This window comes from Mandrillus leucophaeus, unplaced genomic scaffold (genome assembly GCF_000951045.1).
Source record: "Mandrillus leucophaeus isolate KB7577 unplaced genomic scaffold, Mleu.le_1.0 Scaffold432, whole genome shotgun sequence".
Classification (NCBI taxonomy): Eukaryota; Metazoa; Chordata; class Mammalia; order Primates; family Cercopithecidae; genus Mandrillus; species Mandrillus leucophaeus.
Window position 1 is genome coordinate 198,405 of NW_012104610.1, and position 21,175 is coordinate 219,579.

The 21,175-nt window shown below is 43.2% G+C and overlaps 1 protein-coding gene across 1 annotated transcript in view; it reads left to right on the plus strand.

Annotated features, from left to right (window-relative positions):
* Positions 1-18,585, plus strand: part of FCHSD2 (FCH and double SH3 domains 2) — a 176,863-nt gene extending 158,278 nt beyond the window's left edge. The window contains exons 12-18 of the mRNA XM_011993650.1: positions 4,354-4,488; positions 11,754-11,837; positions 11,960-12,137; positions 12,443-12,663; positions 13,692-13,821; positions 14,362-14,444; positions 16,455-18,585. Coding sequence (XP_011849040.1) covers positions 4,354-4,488; positions 11,754-11,837; positions 11,960-12,137; positions 12,443-12,663; positions 13,692-13,821; positions 14,362-14,444; positions 16,455-16,538 — 915 coding nt within the window. The 3' untranslated portion in view covers positions 16,539-18,585. The remainder of the gene's footprint in view (positions 1-4,353; positions 4,489-11,753; positions 11,838-11,959; positions 12,138-12,442; positions 12,664-13,691; positions 13,822-14,361; positions 14,445-16,454) is intronic.
* Positions 18,586-21,175: the final 2,590 nt, after the last annotated feature.

The following is a 21,175-nucleotide window of genomic DNA, read 5'->3' on the forward strand; positions in this document are numbered from 1 at the left end:
TGCTTCTACCTTTTGTGAATAATGTGGCTGTGAACATTGGTTTACAAATATCTGTTCAGGTCTGTGCTTTCTGTTCTTTTGGGTATATACCCAAAATGGCATTGCTGAATTATGTGGTAATTCTGTGTTTAATTTATTGAAGAAACATGTTACTGTTTTTCCATAGCAGCTGTACCATTTTACATCCCCACCAGCAGTGTATAAAGGTTCCAGTTTTTCCACATCCTTGTCAACACTTGTTATTTTCTGTGTGTGTGTGTGTGTGTGTGTGTGTGTGTGTGTGTATGAGATAGCATCCTAATGGGTATGAAATGGTATCTCATTGTGGTTTTGATTTGCATTTCCCTAATCATTAGTCATGTTGAGCTATTTTTCATGTGGTTATTGGCTATTTATATATTTTCTTTGGAAAGATATCTCTTCAAACCTTTTGCCCATTTTTAATTGGATTATTTGTTTTTGGTGGTCAGTTTTAGGGATTCTTTATATATTTTGGATATTAATCCCTTTTAAGATATATGACTTGCAAATACCTTATCGCATTCTGTGGGTTGCCTTTTCACTCTATTGTTCTTTGATGCATACATATTTTTTATTTTGATAAGGTTCAATGTATCTGTTTTTTTCTTTTGTTGCCTATGCTTTTGGCATCATATTTTTAAAAATCATTGAGGTCGGGGGTGGGGATTGCCTGAGCTCAGGAGTTCGAGACCAGCCTGAGCAACACTGTAAAACCCCGTCTCTACTAAAATACAAAAGACTAGCTGTGTGTGGCGGTGTGCGCCTATAGTCCCAGCTACTTGGGAGGCTGAGGCAGGAGAATTGCTTGAACCCAGTAGGCAGAGGTTGCAGTGAGTCAAGATCGCGCCACTACACTCCAGCCTGGGCAACAGAGCAAGACTCTGTCTCCAAAAAAATCATTGCCAAATCCACCGTCATAAAGTGTTTACCCTATGTTTTCTTTTAAAGTTTCATAGGTTTAGGTCTTTGATCCATTTAATTTTTTCTGTGTATTATATAAGGTGAGATTTCAACTTCATTCTTTTGCATATGGGTATCCAATTCTTCCAGCAACATTTGTTGAAAAACTATCCTTTCCTCCACTGAGTGGTCTTGGCATCCTTGTTGAAAATTATTTAATCATGTACGTGAAGGTTTATTTCTGGTTTTTCTAGTCTCGAACTCATTTTTTAAAAAACTTTTAAGTGCAAGGGTACATGGGCAGGTTTGTTACATAGGTAAACTCGTGTCATGGGGGTTTGTTTTACAAATTGTTTCATTACCCAGGTACTAAGCCTAGTACCCAATAGTTATTTTTTCTAATCCTCTCCTTCCTCCCACCTTCTGCCTTCAAGTAGGCCTCAGTGTCTGTTGTTCCCCTCTTTGTGTCCATGAGTGCCCATCATTTAGCTCCCACTTACTAGTAAGAACATGCAGTATTTGGTTTTCTCTTCCTGTATTAGTTTGTTAAGGATAATGGCCACCAGTTCCATCCATGTTCCTGCAGAAGACATCATTCTTTTTTGTGGCTGCATAGTATTTCATGGTATATATGTACCACATTTTCTTTATTCAACTTGTCATTGATGAGTATTTAGGTTGATTCCATGTCTTTGCTAGTATAAATAGTGCTTCAATGAATATACACGTGCATGTGTGCATGTGTCTTTTTTTTTTTTTTTTAAGACAGTCTTGCTCTGTTGCCCAGGCTGCAGTGCACTGGCACAATCTTGACTTACTACAACCTTCGCCTCACAGGTTCAAGCAATTCTCGTGCCTCAGCCTCCTGAATAGCTGGGATTACAGGCACACACCACCAGGCATGGTTAATTTTTGTATTTTTAGTAGAGACAGGGTTTCGCCATTTTGGCACCACCCACTTTAGCCTCCCAAAGTGCTGGGATTACAGGCATGAGCCACCACTCCTGCCTATGCATCTTTATAGTAGAATGATTTATATACCTTTGGGTATATGCCCAGTAATGGGATTGCTGGGTTGAATGGTAGTTCTGTTTTTAGCTCTTTGAGGAATCGCCACACTGCTTTCCACAGTGGCTGAACTAATTACACTCCCACCAGCAGTGTGTAAGTGTTCCTTTTTTCCATAACCTCACCAGCATCTGTTATTTTTTGACTTTTTAAATAATAGCCATTCTCAGCTAGGCATGATGGCTCACTTCTATAATGATAGCACTTTGGGAGGCCAAGGCGGGAGGATCACTTGAACCCAGGAGTTCAAGACCAGCCTAAGCAACATGATGAAACCCCTTATCTACCAAAACAAAAACAAAAATTAGCCAGGCATGGTGGTGCACCCCTATAGTCCCATCTGTTCGGGAGGCTGGAGCAGGAAGATTGCTTGAGCCCAGAAGGTCAACACTGCAATGAACTGTGATTGTTTCACTGCACTCCAGCCTGGGTAACAGAACAAGACCCTATCTCAAAAAAAAAAAAAAAAAAAAAAAAAGCCACTCTGATTGATGTGAAATGGTGTCTCATTGTGATTTTGATTTGCATTTCTCTAAATGATATTGAGTGTTTTTTCACATACTTGGCGAACTTTATTTTTTTTTTTCTTGTTTTTTGTTTTCTTTTTTGTTTTGTTTTGATTCAGAGTCTTGCTCTGTCACCAGGCTGGAGTGCAGCGGCGCCATCTCGGCTCACTGCGAGCTCTGCCTCCCAGGTTCAAGCAATTCTCCTGCCTCAGCCTCCCGAGTAGCTGGGACTACAGGCGCATGCCACCACACCCAGCTAATTTTTTGTATTTTTTTAATAGAGATGGAGTTTCACCGTGTTAGCCAGGATGGTCTCGATCTCCTGACCTCATGATCCGCCCACCTCAGCCTCCCAAAGTGCTGGGATTACAGGCATGAGCCATGACACCCGGCCGGCGAACTTTATTTTTAATGAGTGTTATTAATCTATAATATGGATACATCAGAGTGCATTCAAGCATTCCCCTGTTGATGGATATATCGATTGTATCCAGGCGTTTGTCACTACAGGCAGTGCTGCAGTAAACATCTTAAAATACATAGTCTTACATCCTGGTGCTTTTATTTCCTCATGATGTATTCATAAAAGTGGAATTGCTAGATCAAGTGGTTTGTTTAGTTTTGTTCTTTTTTTTTTTTTTTTTTTTTGAGGCAGAGTCACACTGTGTCGCCCCAGTTGTAGTGCAGTGGTGCGATCTTGGCTCACTTAGCCTCCATCTCCGGGGTTCAAGCAATTCTCCTGCGTCAGCCTTCCCAGTAGCTGGGACTTCAGGCATGCACCACCATGCTTGGCTATATATTTTTTTCTCTATATTTTTAGTAGAGATGGGGTTAGGTTTCACCATGTTGGCCAGGCTGGTCTCAAACTCCTGACCTCAAGTGATCCACCTACCTTCACCTCCCAGAGTACTTGGATTACATGCGTGAGCCACCACACCTGGCCTGAAACCTTTTTAATGTTTGCTAACAGGATCAGTTAAAATTCAGAGGCCTTTGTCAGTCAGTACTTAACAGTGAAAAGTGAAAGGATACTGATAAATATTTCCTATGTATTTGACAGAAACTTACTTCTTGATTTAAAAAAAGTCTCTGTCCTGGCCGGGCGCGGTGGCTCACACCTGTAATCCCAGCACTTTGGGAGGCCGAGGTGGACAGATCATGAGGTCAGGAGATCAAGACCATCGTGGCTAACACAGTGAAACCCCGTCTCTACTAAAAATACAAAAAATTCGCCGGGTGTGGTGGCGGGCACCTGTAGTCCCAGCTACTTGGGAGGCTGAGGAGGCGGAGCTTGCAGTGAGCCGAGATCGTGCCACTGCACTCCAGCCTATGCAACAGAGCAAGACTGTGTCTCAAAAAAAATAAATTTTTTTTAAAATCTCTGTCCTAGACCTGGTGCGGTGGCTCACACCTATAATAATACCAGTACTTTGGGAGGTGGGTGGATCACTGGAGGCCAGGAGTTCAAGACCAGCCTGGCCAACATGGTGAAACCCCATCTCTACTAAAAATACAAAACAATTAGCCAGGTGTGGTGGTGGGTGCCTGTAATCCCAGCTGTTTGGGAGATTGAGGCATGAGCATTGCTTGAACCTGGGAGGCAGAGGTTACAGTGAGCCAAGATCAAGCCACTGCACTCCAGCCCGGGTGACAAGAGCAAAACTCCCATCTCAAAAAAAAAAAAAAAAAACCTCTCTTCTTTCATAACATGAAAAATGTAAGTGCGAAAGATAGTCATTTCTATGCAGAGTTCAAAGGCAAATTAACATTTTGAAACAATCAAGTTTTAAGTGTTTTCTGGCTTTCAACCATTTTCTTGAAGTAAGGAAACTAGCCAATGGTTTCTGATTTTTCTTAGCTTAATGCAGATACCGAAAGAGAAGAAGGAGAAGAGTTTGAAGATAACATGGATGTTTTTGATGACAGCAGTTCCAGCCCTTCTGGCACCTTAAGAAATTATCCACTCACCTGCAAAGTTGTTTATTCCTACAAGGTTTGTTTTTCTCCAACATACTGTTATTTAATTCTGATTAACTCTGAAGATACACATGACTGTATCCATCCAGTCTCTCAAGCTGTACTTAGCATAAAATTGTTATTAGGTTAATATTGGGGCAACATAGCAGAATGGTGATGAGTTTAGGCTCTGACTTGACGTCTTTCACTTGCTACTCCGTCTGCCTAGAACTCTTTTTTTCCCCCAGATCTCAGTTGGTTGCCCCCTGCTCCTCACCGAAGCTCAGCTCAAATAGTTCCTCCTTAAGGTCACCCATAACCACCTAAATAAATAACCAACTCCTCAGTCACTACTTGTTATCCCATTGCCTCTTTTATTTATTACATAGCACTTCTGCCAAGCAAAACTTAATCTTATTTATTTTCATTATTTCTTTGACTCTCCACTAAAGGTCCATGAAGGCAGAAATTTTGTCTGTTTATGTGTACCTTGTCTGTGTGTCTTCAGCCCCAAGGACGATGGCCAGCCGTAGTGGGTCATCAGTAAATAATTGTGGGATGAATACATGAATGTTGGAAGGGAGGCGTGAATACATGAATCTTCTCTTGCCCCTGTTCTGGCGGAGGCATGTGTGAGAAGGGGCAATGCAGAAGGCTATCAGAAGGGAAGGTCCTGGAGGGAGAATCCACCTGTCATGCACCAGATGCACTCCCACCGCCACATCCCCGTGTAGCCAAAAGGTGGCAGTGTTTACTCCTCAATATCAGTGATTCCTAGACTTGTTTTGAGTTTAACATCCTTTCATTTTATATTTAAATTCATAATACTTCCTGTTCATTGAAAGTGTTAGCATTTTTTTTCCAATGTAAATCGTTTTGATAATCTTTTGAAAATTTAAAATCATCTTCTCAGATACTTGGAAAGGTATTACAGGGTATTATAAAACTAGCGTTGGAATTGTTTCCTGATACCACCTCCATTATGTTTACTGGAACGTCCCAGAACTAAAATTTAAGGTCCTTTATTAAATAGAGAGATTCCTAAGTGTCCGAGTGATTTTAAACAGTTCACATTCATTCAACATTCCCGCTGTTGGCATATCCCAGGCACATCCCTGGGTTAAATAGACTATGAACATCTATTTAGTCAGTTAATCATTGAATAAACATATAGAGTACCCAATGTGTGATACACTGGGGGGATGCCAGAATGAATATGACATTATCTCTCCCCTCTAGGAATGGACAATCTACGAAGGGATAAATATTAAAATGGAAAATAGAACAAGTGTGAAAAGATTTATAGTAAAGGTAGAGCCACTAATTCTACTGTGATCGTTGGAGGAAATTTTACAGATGAGGTGGCATTTAAATTAGGTCATGATTTAAGACCTTTCTAGATGCAGTGAGAAGGTGGGGAGAGGAAAGGGCCTTCTAAGCAAAGAGAACAGCAGGTATAGAGGTAGAGTGTGATGAGAGTGTGGGGTGTTCAGGAAATGTTAAATTCGATGGTGTAGAAGCATCTGCAGGAGAACAGAGGGGCTGTGCATAAAGGTGTTTATTGTCAGATAGTAAAGGACCATGTATAACAGACTTAGAGGTTTGGTTTTTTATCTTGGCTAGGAAAATCCTTAGACGGCCTGAAATCCGATTGGATTTTTAAGAAGGTAACCTGGTCATGGTATAGATATTCTAGGGGACAGATTAGGATACAGAAGGACTGACTTTAAGCCTAATCATAATTATTGTAGTCCAGACCAAAAAGGAGGCCTCGAATAATCTGGTGAGAACAAAGAAAGCTATATTTAATGGTTATATAGCTTAGAGTTGGTTAGAGTTGGCCAGGCACAGTGGCTCACGCCTGTAATCCCAACACTTTGGGAAAATGAGGCAGGTGGATCACTGAGGTTAGGAGTTCGAGACTGGCCTGACCAACATGGTGAAACCCCGTCTCTACTAAAAATACAAAACTTAGCTGGCCGTGGTGACGGGCGCCTGTAATTCAGCTACTAGGGAGGCTGAGGCAGGAGAATCACTTGAACCCAGGAGGAGGAGGTTGCAGTGAGCCGAGATGGCACCATTGCACTCCAGCTTGGGTGACAGAAAAAAAAATAATAATAAACGTTAGAGTCAAAGCCTTAAGAATGTTCACAACTTTTGACCCTATTAGCATCCATCCTAAAGAAATAAATCATAATATAGAAACATTTTGGACACAAAAATGTCCTTTCATATAGTACTGCTTTGTAATATATGGCACTTCTGTCCAGCCAAACTTAATCTTAGTTTTCGTGTTTCTTAGTCTGACTCCCCACTAAAGGCCCATGAAGGGAGAAGTTTTGTCTCTGTATGTTTACCTTGTCTGTGTGTCTTCAGCCCCTAGGACAATGCCCAGCATGTAGTAGGTCATTAGTAAATATTTGTGGAATGAATACTTGAATGATAGAAGGAAGGCATGAACAAATGAATACTTCTCTTGCCCTCATTCTGTTAGAGACATCAGTGAGGATAATGGAGCTCATGACTAGACGCAATGGCTCATGCCTGTAATCCCAACACTTTGTGGGACAAAGTGGGAAGATCACTTGAAGCCAGGAGTTCGAGACCAGCCTGGGCAACAAAGCAAAACCTGGCCTCTACAAAAAAAATTTAAAATTAGCTAGGCATGGTGGCACATGCCTATAGTCCTAGCTATTTGGGAGGCTGAGGCAGGAGGATCACTGGAGCCCAGGAGATCGAGGCTGCAGTGAGCCATGATTATACCACTGCACTCCAGCCTGGGTGACAGAGTGAAACCCTGCCTCTAAAAAATAAATTTAAAAAAAATTAAAATTGGCAGTTCAATGAGAATAAACTAGACATTCATATACTGCAGCCATAACGTATCATATTATAAAGATTATTGAAATTTACATTAGAGTTTTTCTATATAAGAAGAAACCCTTTGTAGGGTCCAGCCCCACAGGGTCGGTGGGTTTTTCTCCCCATGTGTGGAGACGAGAGACTGTAGGAATAAAGACACAAGACAAAGAGATAAAAGAAAAAACAGCTGGGCCTGGGGGACCACTACCACCAAGACGCGGAGACTGGTAGTGGCCCCGAATGCCAGACTGTGCTGATATTTATTGGATACAAGACAAAGGGGCAGGGTAAGGAGTGTGAGCCACCTCCAATGATAGGTCACGTAGGTCACATGTCCACTGGACAGGGGGCCCTTCCCTGCCTGGCAGCTGAGGCAGAGAGAAAGAGAGGAGAGAGAGAGAGACAGCTTAAGCCATTATTTCTGCATATCAGAGACTTTCAGTACTTTCACTAATTTGCTACTGTTATCTAAAAGGCAGAGCCAGGTGTACAGGATGGAACATGAAGGCAGACTAGGAGCATGACCACTGAAGCACAGCATCACAGGGAGACGGGTAGGCCTCCGGATAACTGCGGACGGGCCTGACATCAGTCAGGCCCGCCACAAGAGGTGGAGGAGTAAAGTCTTCTCTGAACTCCTCTGGGCAAGGGAGACTCCCTTTCCTGGTCTGCTAAGTAGCGGGTGTTTTTCCTTGACACTGACGCTACCGCTAGACCACGGTCCACTTGGCAACGGGCATCTTCCCAGACGCTGGCATTACCGCTAGACCAAGGAGCCCTCTGGTGGCCCTGTCCGGGCTTGACAGAAGGTTCGCACTCTTGTCTTCTGGTCACTTCTCACTATGTCCCCTCAGCTCCTATCTCTGTATGGCCTGCTTTTTCCTAGGTTATAATTGTAGAGCAAGGATTATTATAATATTGGAGTAAAGAGTAATTGCTACAAACTAATGATTAATGATATTCATATATAATCATATCTATTATCTATATCTAGTATAACTATTCTTATTTTATATATTTTATCATACTGGAACAGCTCGTGCCCTCGATCTCTTGCCTCGGCACCTGGGTGGCTTGCTGCCCATACCCTTATGTCCTAATAATAAATTAAAAGGTAGGATACCAAATTGTATGTACCGTAAGATCTCAATTATACATATTTTCCAGCTTTTCTACAATGAACATGTATGATATGATCAGGAAAAACATTGTTTTAAAAGAAATACAGGAAATTTGGAGAGATACTGGTAGAAACAGAGCTCTGGTTGTCACCGGATACTAGGACTTAAGGAGACAGTATGAGAGTATGTGTGTATTTAACAACTATTTACTGCTCACTGTCTTTAGTTGGGGTAAGTGAGAAGAAATATAGTCCCTGTCTAATTGTTTCTAGTAGGACGCTCACAAAGACAAATTCATTAGAGCATCATGGTAGTCAGTGTTATGGGGACGCTCAGAGCCTTTTAAGAACAAAAGGAGGGCCGGGCGCAGTGGCTCATGCCTGTAATCCCAGCACTTTGGGAGGCCAGGGTGGGCGGATCGCAAGGTCAGGAGTTCGAGACCAGCCTGACCAACACGGTGAAACCCCATCTCTACTAAAAATACAAAAAAAATTAGCCAGGCATGGTAGCATTCACCTGTATTCCCAGCTACTTGGGAGGCTGAGGCAGGAGAATTGCTTGAACCCAGGAGGAGGTTGCAGTGAGCCGAGATGGCACCACTGCACTCCAGCCTGGGCAACACTGTGAGACTCTGTCTCAAAAAAAAAAAAAAAAAAGAACAAAAGGAGGAGCAGCTTACTCATCATGAGTAGTCTGGGAAAACATATGCGCTCACTCTCAAATCAAAAGTAATCATAACTACTATCTATCTATCTATTTATTTATTTGTAATCCCTTCAGTAACCCTATGAGGAAGATATTATCAAGCACCCCATTCATTCAACAAACAGTGCTTGAGCACTTTCTGTGTATCAGTGCTGTGGGCTTTTCTAGGCTCTGGGATATAGCATTGATCAAAATAGACAAAAATCTCTGCCCTCATGGAGCTTATATTCTAATAGGAAAAAAGAAAACTGAAGTTCAAAGGTATCTTACAGTCACTTGCCCATAAAAATATACTGAAGCCGGACTTAAACCCACAGTAATCTGAGTCTGCTCATCAGATAGGAAAGAGGGAACAGAGCCTGCTGGATGGAAGAACACTTGATAAAAGCACAGAGGCAAGGAAGAACATAGTATGCTCAGAGAATATGAATAGTGTGCAGGGGCCAAAGTGTCTAGAGGCCCACTTTGGCCCACAGGGACCAAACTGCAGGGTCGTGATTGCCACACAAAGAACTTCCACCTTGTTAGGTGGAAGAATTGGTCATCACTGCTTTAGGATGGGATGAGCAAGCTAGTGTCTGCTTACACTGGACAACTAGTGCTGCAGTGTTGAAAAACTTGCACGGACCTCCATGGCTTTTTTTTTTTTTTTTTTTGAGACAGGGTCTTGCTTTGTTGCCCAGGCTAGAGTGCAGTGGTGTGATCTTGGCTCACTGCAACCTCTGCCTCCCTGATTCAAGTGATCCTCCCACCTCAGCCTCCCAAATAGCTGGGATTACAGGCGCGTGCCACAACACTCACCTAATTTTTTGTATTTTTCATAGAGACAGGGTTTTTCCATGTTGCCCAGGCCGGTCTCAAACTCCTGGCCTCAAGTGATCCACCCACCTTGGCCTCCCAAAGTGCTGGGATTACAGGCGTGAGCCACCTCACTCAGCCTCTCCATAGGTTTTTATAAGGGCAGCAGTTTATTTGAAAGTGTACTACCTCCCTGGTTTGCTATCACATACATTAACGTCTGGTTGTGTTGATACTTTTTAGGTCTTGCCATGGAAAACATTTTTATTACAAAAGTGCCTTTTGCTGGCATATCCAAGGCATAGTGTAGTTTCAGAGTAGTGAAGGAATTCCATTGGAAAAGCTATCAAGGGTAAATGAGTGGGGTTTTTTCCTTATGTTTTGAGATAAGAGTTAATTTAAAATCTGGCCTTCGAGTATTCTGTGACTGGTCAGCCATCCTCAATATAATTTTTCTGTCTCAGGGAGCTATGGCAACATCCAGAATCTGGATTTTGATGAAATGTTTTAATGTTCATAAAATGGGAAATTGATCTTGAAAATGACCCCCTTTTTTTTGCCTTATTTTTGTGTAACTTCGAGTTAATTTTACACTTTGAAATTGTGAGATTTTAAAAACTTTATGGTTTTAAGTGATGGTTCTAACCCATCTTGGGACTTGAGAAAAGCTTTTAAGACTGTTTTCTAGAGAGCCAGAAGACAGCAGGCCCCTGCCTATTACACGTGACAGGCAAGGCTGTTAGGAAGCAAAGCCACATGGACTTTCCAGCCCCTCTGTGGAGCCTCAGAGCATTTACAGATTTGGCAGTCTCAAGGGCAGCATGTGGGTGGCTGATGCTGGTGGACTGCTATTGTCAGGGATAAAAAAGAAAACCATTACGGTTAGCAGCTTGTGCAGTAGCATGCAAGTGGATCAGCTCAGTCTCCACACAGTTAAGTTGGAGCATAAGAAATCCAAACCATGACTGATCTCAATCATTTCCTTTCCTACAATTTTCTTCTTTTAGCCACTGCTTTACAGTGTTTCCAGATCAATCCTAGGCACTGCACCCACTGTCATCAAATTCATGTACATAGTTCTTTGCATTTTCACTGCATGCTTGTCCATGGGAGCCCTCTGGTAGCAGTTCCAACTCAGTGCCTTCTCCTTTGCTTTTGCTTCCCAAATCATCACACTTCTGTGCTTATTCATCCCACATTGACTCACATCCTCCAGAAAATGGCAGGATTGTCATTTCAAAGAAATGGAGGCATCAAGTTGAATAACTTGATACAGAAGCTGGAGTTGGAACCCAGGTCCTCTACTTCCAGGAAGTGCTCTCTTTTTTTGTTTGTTTGTTTTTTTAGAGACAGGGTCTCGCTCTGTTGCCCAGGCTGGAGTGCAGTGGCATGCTCATGGCTCACTGCAGCCTCAACCTCCCAGGCTCAAGCGATCCTCCCACCTCAGCCTCCCGAGTAGCTGTGACTACAGGCACATTCCACCATGTCTGACTAATTTTATTTATTTATTTATTTATTTATTTATTGGTAGAGATGGGGATCTTGCTGTGTTGCCCAGGCTCACATGTTCTGTTCATTGAACCTCATTGCCTCTTGAGGATTAGTTTCTTCGGTTTTTGTTACGGTTTTATTCTGTTTAGTTTTTTAAAGTAAAACTTCACCTCATTTTGAAAGTTTTACAGCATTTAAATTTTTATGTTCAACATGTTTCTCAATATCATTTCAATATTTTGATCCCCAGTTTTTGTCATGATCAGCTCACATCTGCTCCTTATCTAACCTTTTTAATTTTGTCCATGACCATCCTACATTGCAGGCTTCTCAACCAGATGAGTTGACCATTGAGGAACATGAGGTGTTAGAAGTGATTGAAGATGGAGATATGGAAGACTGGGTAAAGGTATATTCCTTTGCTCATATCGCCCCTTCTTGTGACATTTTTAGGAGTTCGTTTTGGTCTTTGTTGTACCCTGTCTAAATTGTGTGTGTGTAAACTTATTTTGTCACATGTCTTTTACCCAGGCTCGAAATAAAGTTGGCCAAGTGGGTTATGTGCCAGAAAAGTACCTACAGTTTCCCACCTCAAACAGCCTCCTGAGCATGCTGCAGTCCCTGGCCACTTTGGACAGTCGGTCACACACGTCCAGCAATTCCACGGAAGCAGAACTCGTTTCAGGCAGCCTCAACGGAGATGCCAGTGGTAAAGACTGAAACAAGGCACTCTTTATTTGGTCACATTTGACCTAAACTGTATTGCCCTGGAGTAAGCCTTCACTAGGATAAAAAGCACAACTTTACCCCTGTCCTATAATATGCTCTTCTTTATATGGTCACATTTGTCCTGCACAGTAGAACCCTAAAATTAATCATCAGTGAGTAAAAAAATTACAACTTTAATCCTATTCTGTATGATGCTGTTTTAGTTGTCATGTGAGCATAGGGGTGGTTGCAGAAGCAACCGGCTGTTAATTATCTTACCAGATTTGTTTTTCTCTTGCTCCCTAGTCTGTTTTGTGAAAGCACTTTATGATTATGAGGGCCAGACAGATGATGAGTTATCTTTTCCTGAGGGAGCAATAATCCGTATCTTGAACAAAGAAAACCAAGACGACGATGGCTTCTGGGAAGGGGAATTCAATGGGCGTATTGGAGTTTTCCCATCCGTGCTAGTGGAAGAACTTTCAGCCTCAGAAAATGGTGACACTCCATGGATGAGAGAGATTCAGGTACCTAAGAGGGGAGCTGGTTGAATTAAAAGATGTTTAAAGAAAATTGCTCCCAAGGGGTCTGTGAATTCACACAAAAGTGGGCTGCAGTCTCTGCCTTACCCTCACCGGTCCTTGGTTGCCAGTGTCTGCACAACTGAATTTGGGAAACCAGAGACTTCTCAGTCAGTCCCTTCTGGAATATGGCCATCCTCCCACACCTCCATCTTCCCACATTCTCTTCCCTGAATCGGTTAACCAAAATGCCAAATTATATGTGACATATCAAAGATCATTTAGGTGGAGAAAAACAAACCGAAGAGGGAAGGCATTGCTCTGTGGTTAATTTACGTAGTAAAACTCTTAGCTGGCTCGCTCTCTCCCTCACTGTCAGAGCCTCCTTGCCTAGTCCAGGTCCTGCCAATCTATTTCAGAGAACTAATGAGCCTGCCAGAGCCCCCAATCCCCACTCAAGTGATCCTAGACTTAGTTTATCACAGGGAAACAGCCTTTAAAGGAACCTCTAATTCAGTCAGAGTTCAGTTTGTCCCCTCAGGGATCTATCATTGCGGGCCAGACAGGTAGAGGAAGAAGGAACATGTTTGCCAATTTTGTTTGCATGGTGATTGTGACCCTTAGCCTAACATGCACAAAACCTGGGGAAGTCAGAAATTCATCAAGGTATTTTATCTTCACCCCAAAAAATCCAATTTGTTCCTTTTGTTGTTGGTGTTCTTTGCTAAGTTTACTGAATTGACTAATTTGGTACATTTTCAATAGAACCCTAGAGAGTGGCTTCACTTGATAACTGTTTAAGACAAACTAAAATCAGTAATGTGATGAGATCTGTAAGAGGAAAAAGTGAAGTGCAATGCAAAATTGGGGCTTGAGGTGGTTATTTAATGCTCAGTTGCTTCTAATGAGGTTGACAAGTTTCAGTAGTCAGCTTAGCTTCAGAGAAAAGGGATGTGTACAGAGCAGTCAAAGAAGCAGCCAGGCTGTCCTTCCTGGGCAGAAGCACCAGGTAACCTCACTTCCCTTTGCTGCAGATCTCTCCTTCCCCCAAGCCACACGCCTCCCTGCCTCCACTGCCGTTGTATGACCAGCCTCCCAGCAGCCCCTACCCCAGCCCAGATAAGAGGAGCTCCCTGTACTTTCCCCGGTCTCCTTCAGCAAACGGTAAGGGTTCTCCTGGGCATGGATCTAAATGCATTTTCACTTCAGAAATCTGCATATTCGCCTGAAGGGCAAACAAAACTGCATTTGCTTTTTTTTTCTTTTTTTGGAGACAGAGTCTCACTCTGTCACCCAGGCTGGACACCCAGGCTGGAGTTCAGTGGCATGAGTTCAGGCTGGACACCCAGGCTGGAGTTCAGTAGGCTCACAACTTAACCAAGTGGCTCAAGTGATAACTAACTCCTAGGCTCAAGTGATCCTCTGCCTCAGCCTCCCTAGTAGCTAGGAGTACAGGCATGCACTACCACACACAGCTAATTTTTGTATTTTTTGTGGAGAAAGGGTATTATTCTGTCACCCAGCCTGGAGTGCAGTGGCGGGATCATAGCTCACTGCAGCCTTGAACTCCTGGCCTCAAGTAATCCTCGTGCCTCAGTATCCCAAAGTGCTGGGATTACAAGCTCGAGCCACCATGCCAGCCTTGCATCAGCATTTTTATTCAACAACTCAAGTAAAATGAGCTTCTTTGGTTTTCTCCCGTAGAAAACAGCCTTCATGCTGAGTCACCAGGATTCTCTCAGGCATCAAGGCATACGCCTGAGACCTCACATGGCAAACTGCGACCTGTAAGTCTCTTATCTTGCAGGATTATAGAATGCATAATTCTTCCAAATTGAAAGGAAGGAATTAATGTTTCCCCGTGGCCCCTATATTGTCACTGACTCTGCCAAACAAGGATGAACTGGGTTTGGGAAGGTAAAAAGAGCTATTGAAAAGGAAGGCCATAGAAATCAACTCATCTTGGAACATTTAATCTACACTAGAACTTTTTTCACTGAGCCACAGTGAGATTGCAAGATGATGGCTATGAAAGTGTATTTAGATTAGAACAAGCTTTATGAGCATTAAAGTGGGCTAATTGTGAAACACTTTTTTCAGTAAACATTTAATTTTCCAGGCCTCTGTTTGCCTCTTTGAGGAATACTGAGATGAAATAATAAGCTAACTTCATGGCCTTAAAGAGCGTTTATTCTCCGGGTGAATATATTATAGCAAAGTTACCTCTCTCTTCACCCTTCACTCTACTGCCATCTGCATTCCACCCACCACTGTACTCCAAGATCATGACTTGCACATTGGTAATCCTGTTGGATACTTTGCAATTTTATTTTCCTTGACCCCATTAGCTTTTGATACCATTCCTTTACCACTGGCTTCCTTTGGCTTCATTCATTCAGCAAATATGTATTGAGTGCCTTCTTAAGGACTTGAGTCTTTATCCCAAATGAGATAGGAAGCCATTGTAAAGTGGTAAGCTGGACAGTGTTGTGGCTGGTGCGTTTTTATAGCATCGCTATGGCAGCTAAGTGGAGGATGGATGGAGGCTGGCAGAAAGGACCTAGAGAGCAATTAGGAGACTGGGGCAGCATCGAAGAAAGAGGTGGTGGCAGCATGGACTGGTGGGTAAGAGTAGGAACAGAGAGCAGTGGACTGATGTGCTTCTCTACCACATTTGCCTCATTTGCTTTCTTCCTCTCTGGTCCTACCTTTCTGTGGACCTTTGCAGCCTTGCCTCCACCTGCCTCTGCTGATACTTCTCATTGTTCTGTCCCTGGGCTGCTTCTCTTGAAGTTGTTGAAAGCACTCTTACCAAATGACCTCATCTACTTCCACAGCTATGATAACCATTTATATACCAGCAAGTTTCAGATTTGTAACTGCCAATCCGATCCCTTCACTGAGCTTCAGATTTGTGGATGTCTCTGTTTATATGTCCCAGATCCCCAAAACTCAGCAAAAATGAGTTGTGTTCCCTTCCAGACATGTTCCTTTTTCCATATTGCCTATCTTGGTAAATGGAACCCCCATCCTACTGGTGTTCTGGCATCATTCTTAATACCTCCCACCCCTGCCTCCCACAGTCATTCCCAAATCCTGCCAGATATACCTTGCAGACAGCTCGCAAATCTTTACACTTCTCTACTTCCCCTACTGCCAGTAGCCTTGTTTGGGCTATTGTCAACTCTCATTCAGAGGACTACAAAAGTCTCCTAAGTTGCCTTCTTACCTGGACTCTTGCTTGCCTCTGATCTTTTCTCTAATTGTTACCTGAGTCATCTTTTCACAGATCTGATATTGCTTAAAATCCATCAAAAACTCCTCTTTTGCCTACAGAATAAAGCACAGATTTTTTTCTTCTTAAAGCAGATGTTTAAACATGGTTTAACAAGGCCCTTCACGACTTAACCCCAGCCTACCTTTCTAGCCTTACCTTTTGTAACTCTCTTCCCAAGGTATGCTGAAATGTTTCATTTCTCTAAGCATTGCTCTCCCTTGCTTCCAAACAGACCTTTGCTTTGGAGGATGTGCTACGATCTTAGTCATGCGACTCTTGTGCCGCCCATGAGGTTTTTAGCCTAGACAAGAGGCTGATTTGTGGGCTTGATATTTCACTGAGAACAACTGCTTCTCAGTGTAGGAAATAGTGAAGACTAGGTTGAAAGCATGTGCTCACAACATTTCTGAGACCCCTAGGGTGCCCACGTCCTTGGACAGATGAGTGATTAGGTTTTGGGGATGCTTCAGATACTGAGTCAGGAACTGACTGACAATCTACCTAACTGTTTCCTGCTCAGGTCCGGGCAGCTCCCCCTCCACCTATGCAGAATCACCGAAGGCCAGCAGAGAAGATTGAAGACGTGGAAATCACACTGGTGTGATGATGGGCTTGCCCATCCATTACTGCTACAATCAAGGCCAGGCTTGGAGTTTGGCCAGTCTTGTTTTTAGGCACCTTTGCATGATGATGACTCTTGAACAGAGCAAAAACAAGGATTATTTGTGACTGGGTGACCTGGTAGACTCCTCCCACGTTTTGAATATTTCGTGCCTTTTTTTTGTTGTCATTTTCTATGTCATCTTTCCTACCATAGCACAAATCCTAGTGGACCCTAGGAGCAAAGAGGGGGGCAGCCCTCATGCCTAACAGTGGTCTGTTTTTATATGAGACTCAAGACCAGGCCTCATTCCAGGGCACAGTCCCTAAATTACTGATCATGTGCACTCGTACAGTATATTACTGTGACCGCAAGGATGTGGCAAAGATTCTCATCTTTCTTCAAGTGGGTTTTGCTCATCTGATTGAGAATTAATCAGATCATGTTGGCTACATAAGGAAACAGAAGGAGGGATTTCAGGAGAGGCTGGCTCCTCCCCAAGGTTAGTCCCCAGACTGAGAAAGTGAAACCTTATTGGGAAAAATTGGACTGCCCTGAATTTAGCACCAATTGCATTAACGCACATCTCTTCCACAACTAACAGACTTAAAAACAGTGTCCTTCGTATTAATATCCATGCCATTCATTTAGAATTAGCGGAGCTAATATGGAGGGTCTGAACTAGTAGCCACATCTTGTCCATCACATAGACTAATAGAAAGGAGGCTATGGCTAAAGCAGAAATGGAGCTTCCAGATCTGAAATTAGCCAATATAATGTTATTTTGTATTTGGGTATTTTTCATCTTAATTTTTTACAGCATATACTCTTCTTACCAGTATCCTTAGAATCTGAATGTCTAGATAAGTTGAGGACACATACCTGCATTGTTGAGCTTCTCTACTGGGGAGGCCCCTGGCATTATTTTATTCCCAAGCCAGCAGACCAGCCCAGCCAGCCAGGCTGTGGCTATCCCAGACCAACTGCTATGGTGGAAAATGGAGCTTCCAGGTCCCACTACCCTGACATTTCCTTGGAAGGAAGAACCTGGGGGCCCGTGGAGGAAACCAGCTTCCTGTGAGAAAGGACTGAAGGATTACACACCCTGCACAAGTACAGATTGACCAGGAAAAGACAAGTGTCTTCTGTGTGTCACAGGGAAAACCAGGAGTGGCCTTCTTTGCAGGCCAGCAAGCCTACAACAGCAGGTGCCCCCGAGTCAGGTACTGACTCTCCACTGTCCGCTGCTGTAGAAGGTAGGGAGCGCAATACCTGGGGACTACGGGATGTTTGCTGGTTGTGGTTTTGTTTTTTGTTTTCTAGGTTAAGAAATCAAATTTGCAGAATTTAATCTAAAAGTTGCATTATGCTTTGAAAACTCCATCCCTCCTAAGAATCTTAAAAAACTTGAAATGCTCACCAAATGTCCCCATGGGATTTTTGACCAAAAGTAAGGTCGTAACTGAAGAAATTTTTAGTTCTTTGATCACTTCAGTGACAATACCCATTGATGAATCTTCTTCATGATTTGGGATTTTTTGTTGTTGTTGTTGTTTTTTACACTTCTTAACCTGTTGATCTATTTGAGGTCTTTTGTGTTTATCAAACTTATTCTTAAGTTTAAAAAAGAAATTAAAAGGGTGGTTTTTTTAAGATTTTAAAGTTTGCTAACATATTAAAAAATCTTCAAATGCTTATTAAATAGAGCAGTTCTTGCCACCCAGTCTTCTTGTATTCTCTCTTTAGCTAGCCAAATTGTCCTTGAATTTGGGTTTTCCACAACCTCAGAGGGTTATTTGAAATCTTTTGTTGTATTTTAAAATATTTTTTGGAAGAGCTGCTAATTTTATTTTAAAAAACAAAGTTGTGAAAATATGTCTCCTTTTTAAAAAATAACCCCTCCATCCCGGACATGGAATCCAGCACCACAGTGCACAGGTCAGGGCTCGGAGGGAGCCTCTGTGCAGATGTGTTTTCTTTACAGTGGCTGTAAAAAGTTTGTATTTATTATGTATAAAATGTTGAATAATTAAAAAAAAATGGAATTATGTTTTCTAAGACTTAATATAGAAAGACTTGGGTAAACAGACCTTTCCAAAAAGCCCATGCTTCTTATAAAGACATTCCTGGGCCCTCCTTTAAACCAGCTAACAGACAGAGAAAGGAGAAAGTAAATTAATCCATCCATGATACAGCCCCTGAAGCCACCCATGTGCTAGGTGTAATATCCTGGGTACTAGAGATGGCAGTAAATAGGTTACGGTCTTTGCTTTTCCCATGGGAAAAAAAAAAAGAAATATGTGAGGACAGTACTGTGGGACATGTGCTAGAAGGGAGGGGCAGACAGCATAGAGGCAGCTGAGGAGGGAGCTCTGATTCTGCTGCTGGAGCGGTGAGAGGAAGGTCACTGAAGTCCCCTTGCCGGATGTGACCGCTGGCTTCCAGGAAGCAGGCATTCTGAATGCCTCTCCCCTTTCCTAAACCTCCACCCTAAGGAGTAATGAATTGTGTGAAAGGAGATTTTCTCAGTCTCATGGGTGGATGGAGCATTCTTAGTTAAAGGCTAAGTCCCTCTGGCTTCCAGCCAGCCACACCGAGAACCAGGACACAGCCTGTTTGGGGCAGGGCTCCACAAGCTCTCCTCTTTCTCGGAGCTGGGGACGTGCAGTAAGTATTTTTCCAGACATTTTCCTGTGCATAAGACTCTTAAGTGTACACATTGCTTGTTTACATAAAAATGTGTTCAGCCAGGCACAGTGGGTCATGCCTGTAATCCCAGCACTTTGAGAGGCCAAGGTGGGCAGATCGCCTGAGGTCAAAAGTTTGAGACCAGCCGAACCAACATGGAGAAACCCCGTCTCTACCGAAAATACAAAATTGGCCAGGCATGGTGGCTCGTGCCTGTAATCCCAGCTACTCGAGAGGCTGAAGCAGGAGAATCGCTTGAACGTGGGAGGCAGAGGTTGTGGTGAGCTGAGATTGCACCATTGCACTCCAATCTGGGGAACAAGAGTGAAATTCTATCTCAAAAAAAAAAAAAATGTGGTCCAGTATAAATGTTGGGTAGATTCCTAAGTGTGGATTTTGAGAGTCAAAAAGGTATGTATTTAATTGTGTTAGATTTTGCCCAAATTGGCCTCCTATAAGGACTATATCCATTTATACTCCCACCAACTGCATATGGACTTGGGAGCCAGGAGGTCTGGGTTAAATCCTGGCCCTGCCACTTGACAGCCATGGGGACTGAGCCTGTGTCCTCATCTGGAACCTGAGAATAAGACTGTGGCTCCAGGAAGCCATATAAAGTGTGTGGCACAGGCTGGTCACCACAAACTCTTCTTACTACCACCTCTCCTGCCTCTTCTCAGTGTCCTTCCCTTCAGAACTAAGGTTCTTGATAGTCTTCCAGGCCCACAGTAACACACAGGGTGTCATAAGGCCCAAGGGAAAGAATGTGTGTGAAGTGCTCTACCAAAAATGTTGAGAAGGGCTGTCAGGACTCAAAATGTCATTTCCATCTTCTGACTTCACTGCCAGTGAAAGCTGCTTTCAGTACTGGAAGCTCCATCTGTGACCAAGGGCAAAGCTTAGCTAACTGCCTCACCCCAGTGTCATAGCTAAATTTTGGTCTCCATGACAGGAACTGACTTGATGCATGATGCAGTCAGGCCACAGGTTCTCAGCACACCAACTAGTTCCCCTTCCTCTCTGACCCACCACCCCAGCCACATTCACAAGCCAGAGACCCAGTGGGAGGGCATCATCTGGCCTTAGCCCTGCCGCTGCTTGATGGAAGACCTTTCCCTCTAAGGTACCACATCCTCAATTTTGAAAGGAATGGAATGATGGCTGGGCACAGTGGCTCACACCTGTAATCCCAGCACTTTGGAAGGCCAAGGCTGGTGGATCACCTGAGGTCAGGAGTTTGAGACCAGCCTGACCAACGTAGTGAAACCCCGTCTATACTGAACATACAAAAATTAGCCAGGCGTGGTGGCAGGTGCCTGTAATCCTAGCTACTAGGGAGGCTTGAGGCAGGAGAATTGCTGGAACCAGGGAGGCAGAGGTAGTGAGCCAAGAGCATACCACTGCACTCTAGACTGGGTGACAGAGCAAGACTCTGTCTCAAAAAAAAAAAAGGAATGAAATGAGGTGATCTCCAAGGGCTTATCTAATTCGCATGCCCTGGATGAGTTCAGTTTCTAGATACAGAGAACATCACACAAAAAAGGTCACAATATTTGAAATCAGACTTACTAATACACAGACTTCTTTGGATGGCAAGAAATTGAAAAGAAAACAGCCACTGGACTCTCCCACTGGGAACTCAGACAAAATAAACCACTATCCTCTAGGTTGCAACTGCATCCCAGGCTGCTGTATCCACTCACTGCCTGAAGAACCCAGCCGCAGCTTTTGGTTTTGTGGCCAATGACTGCCCAGCCCTCTCCCAGTGGCCTTAGGATGAAATCCAGCTGCTCTGAATCTTCGCATTTATTTTGTTCATTGTGAAGTTGTTTTCCATGACATAAATATAACTAAATTACAGAAATTTAGGGTTAGAAGCGGGAGGATTGTAATTTATCCCCAAATCCTGCAACTTTTAAGTTTCCTCCTAGAATCTTCCTGTGTTTGCCTTG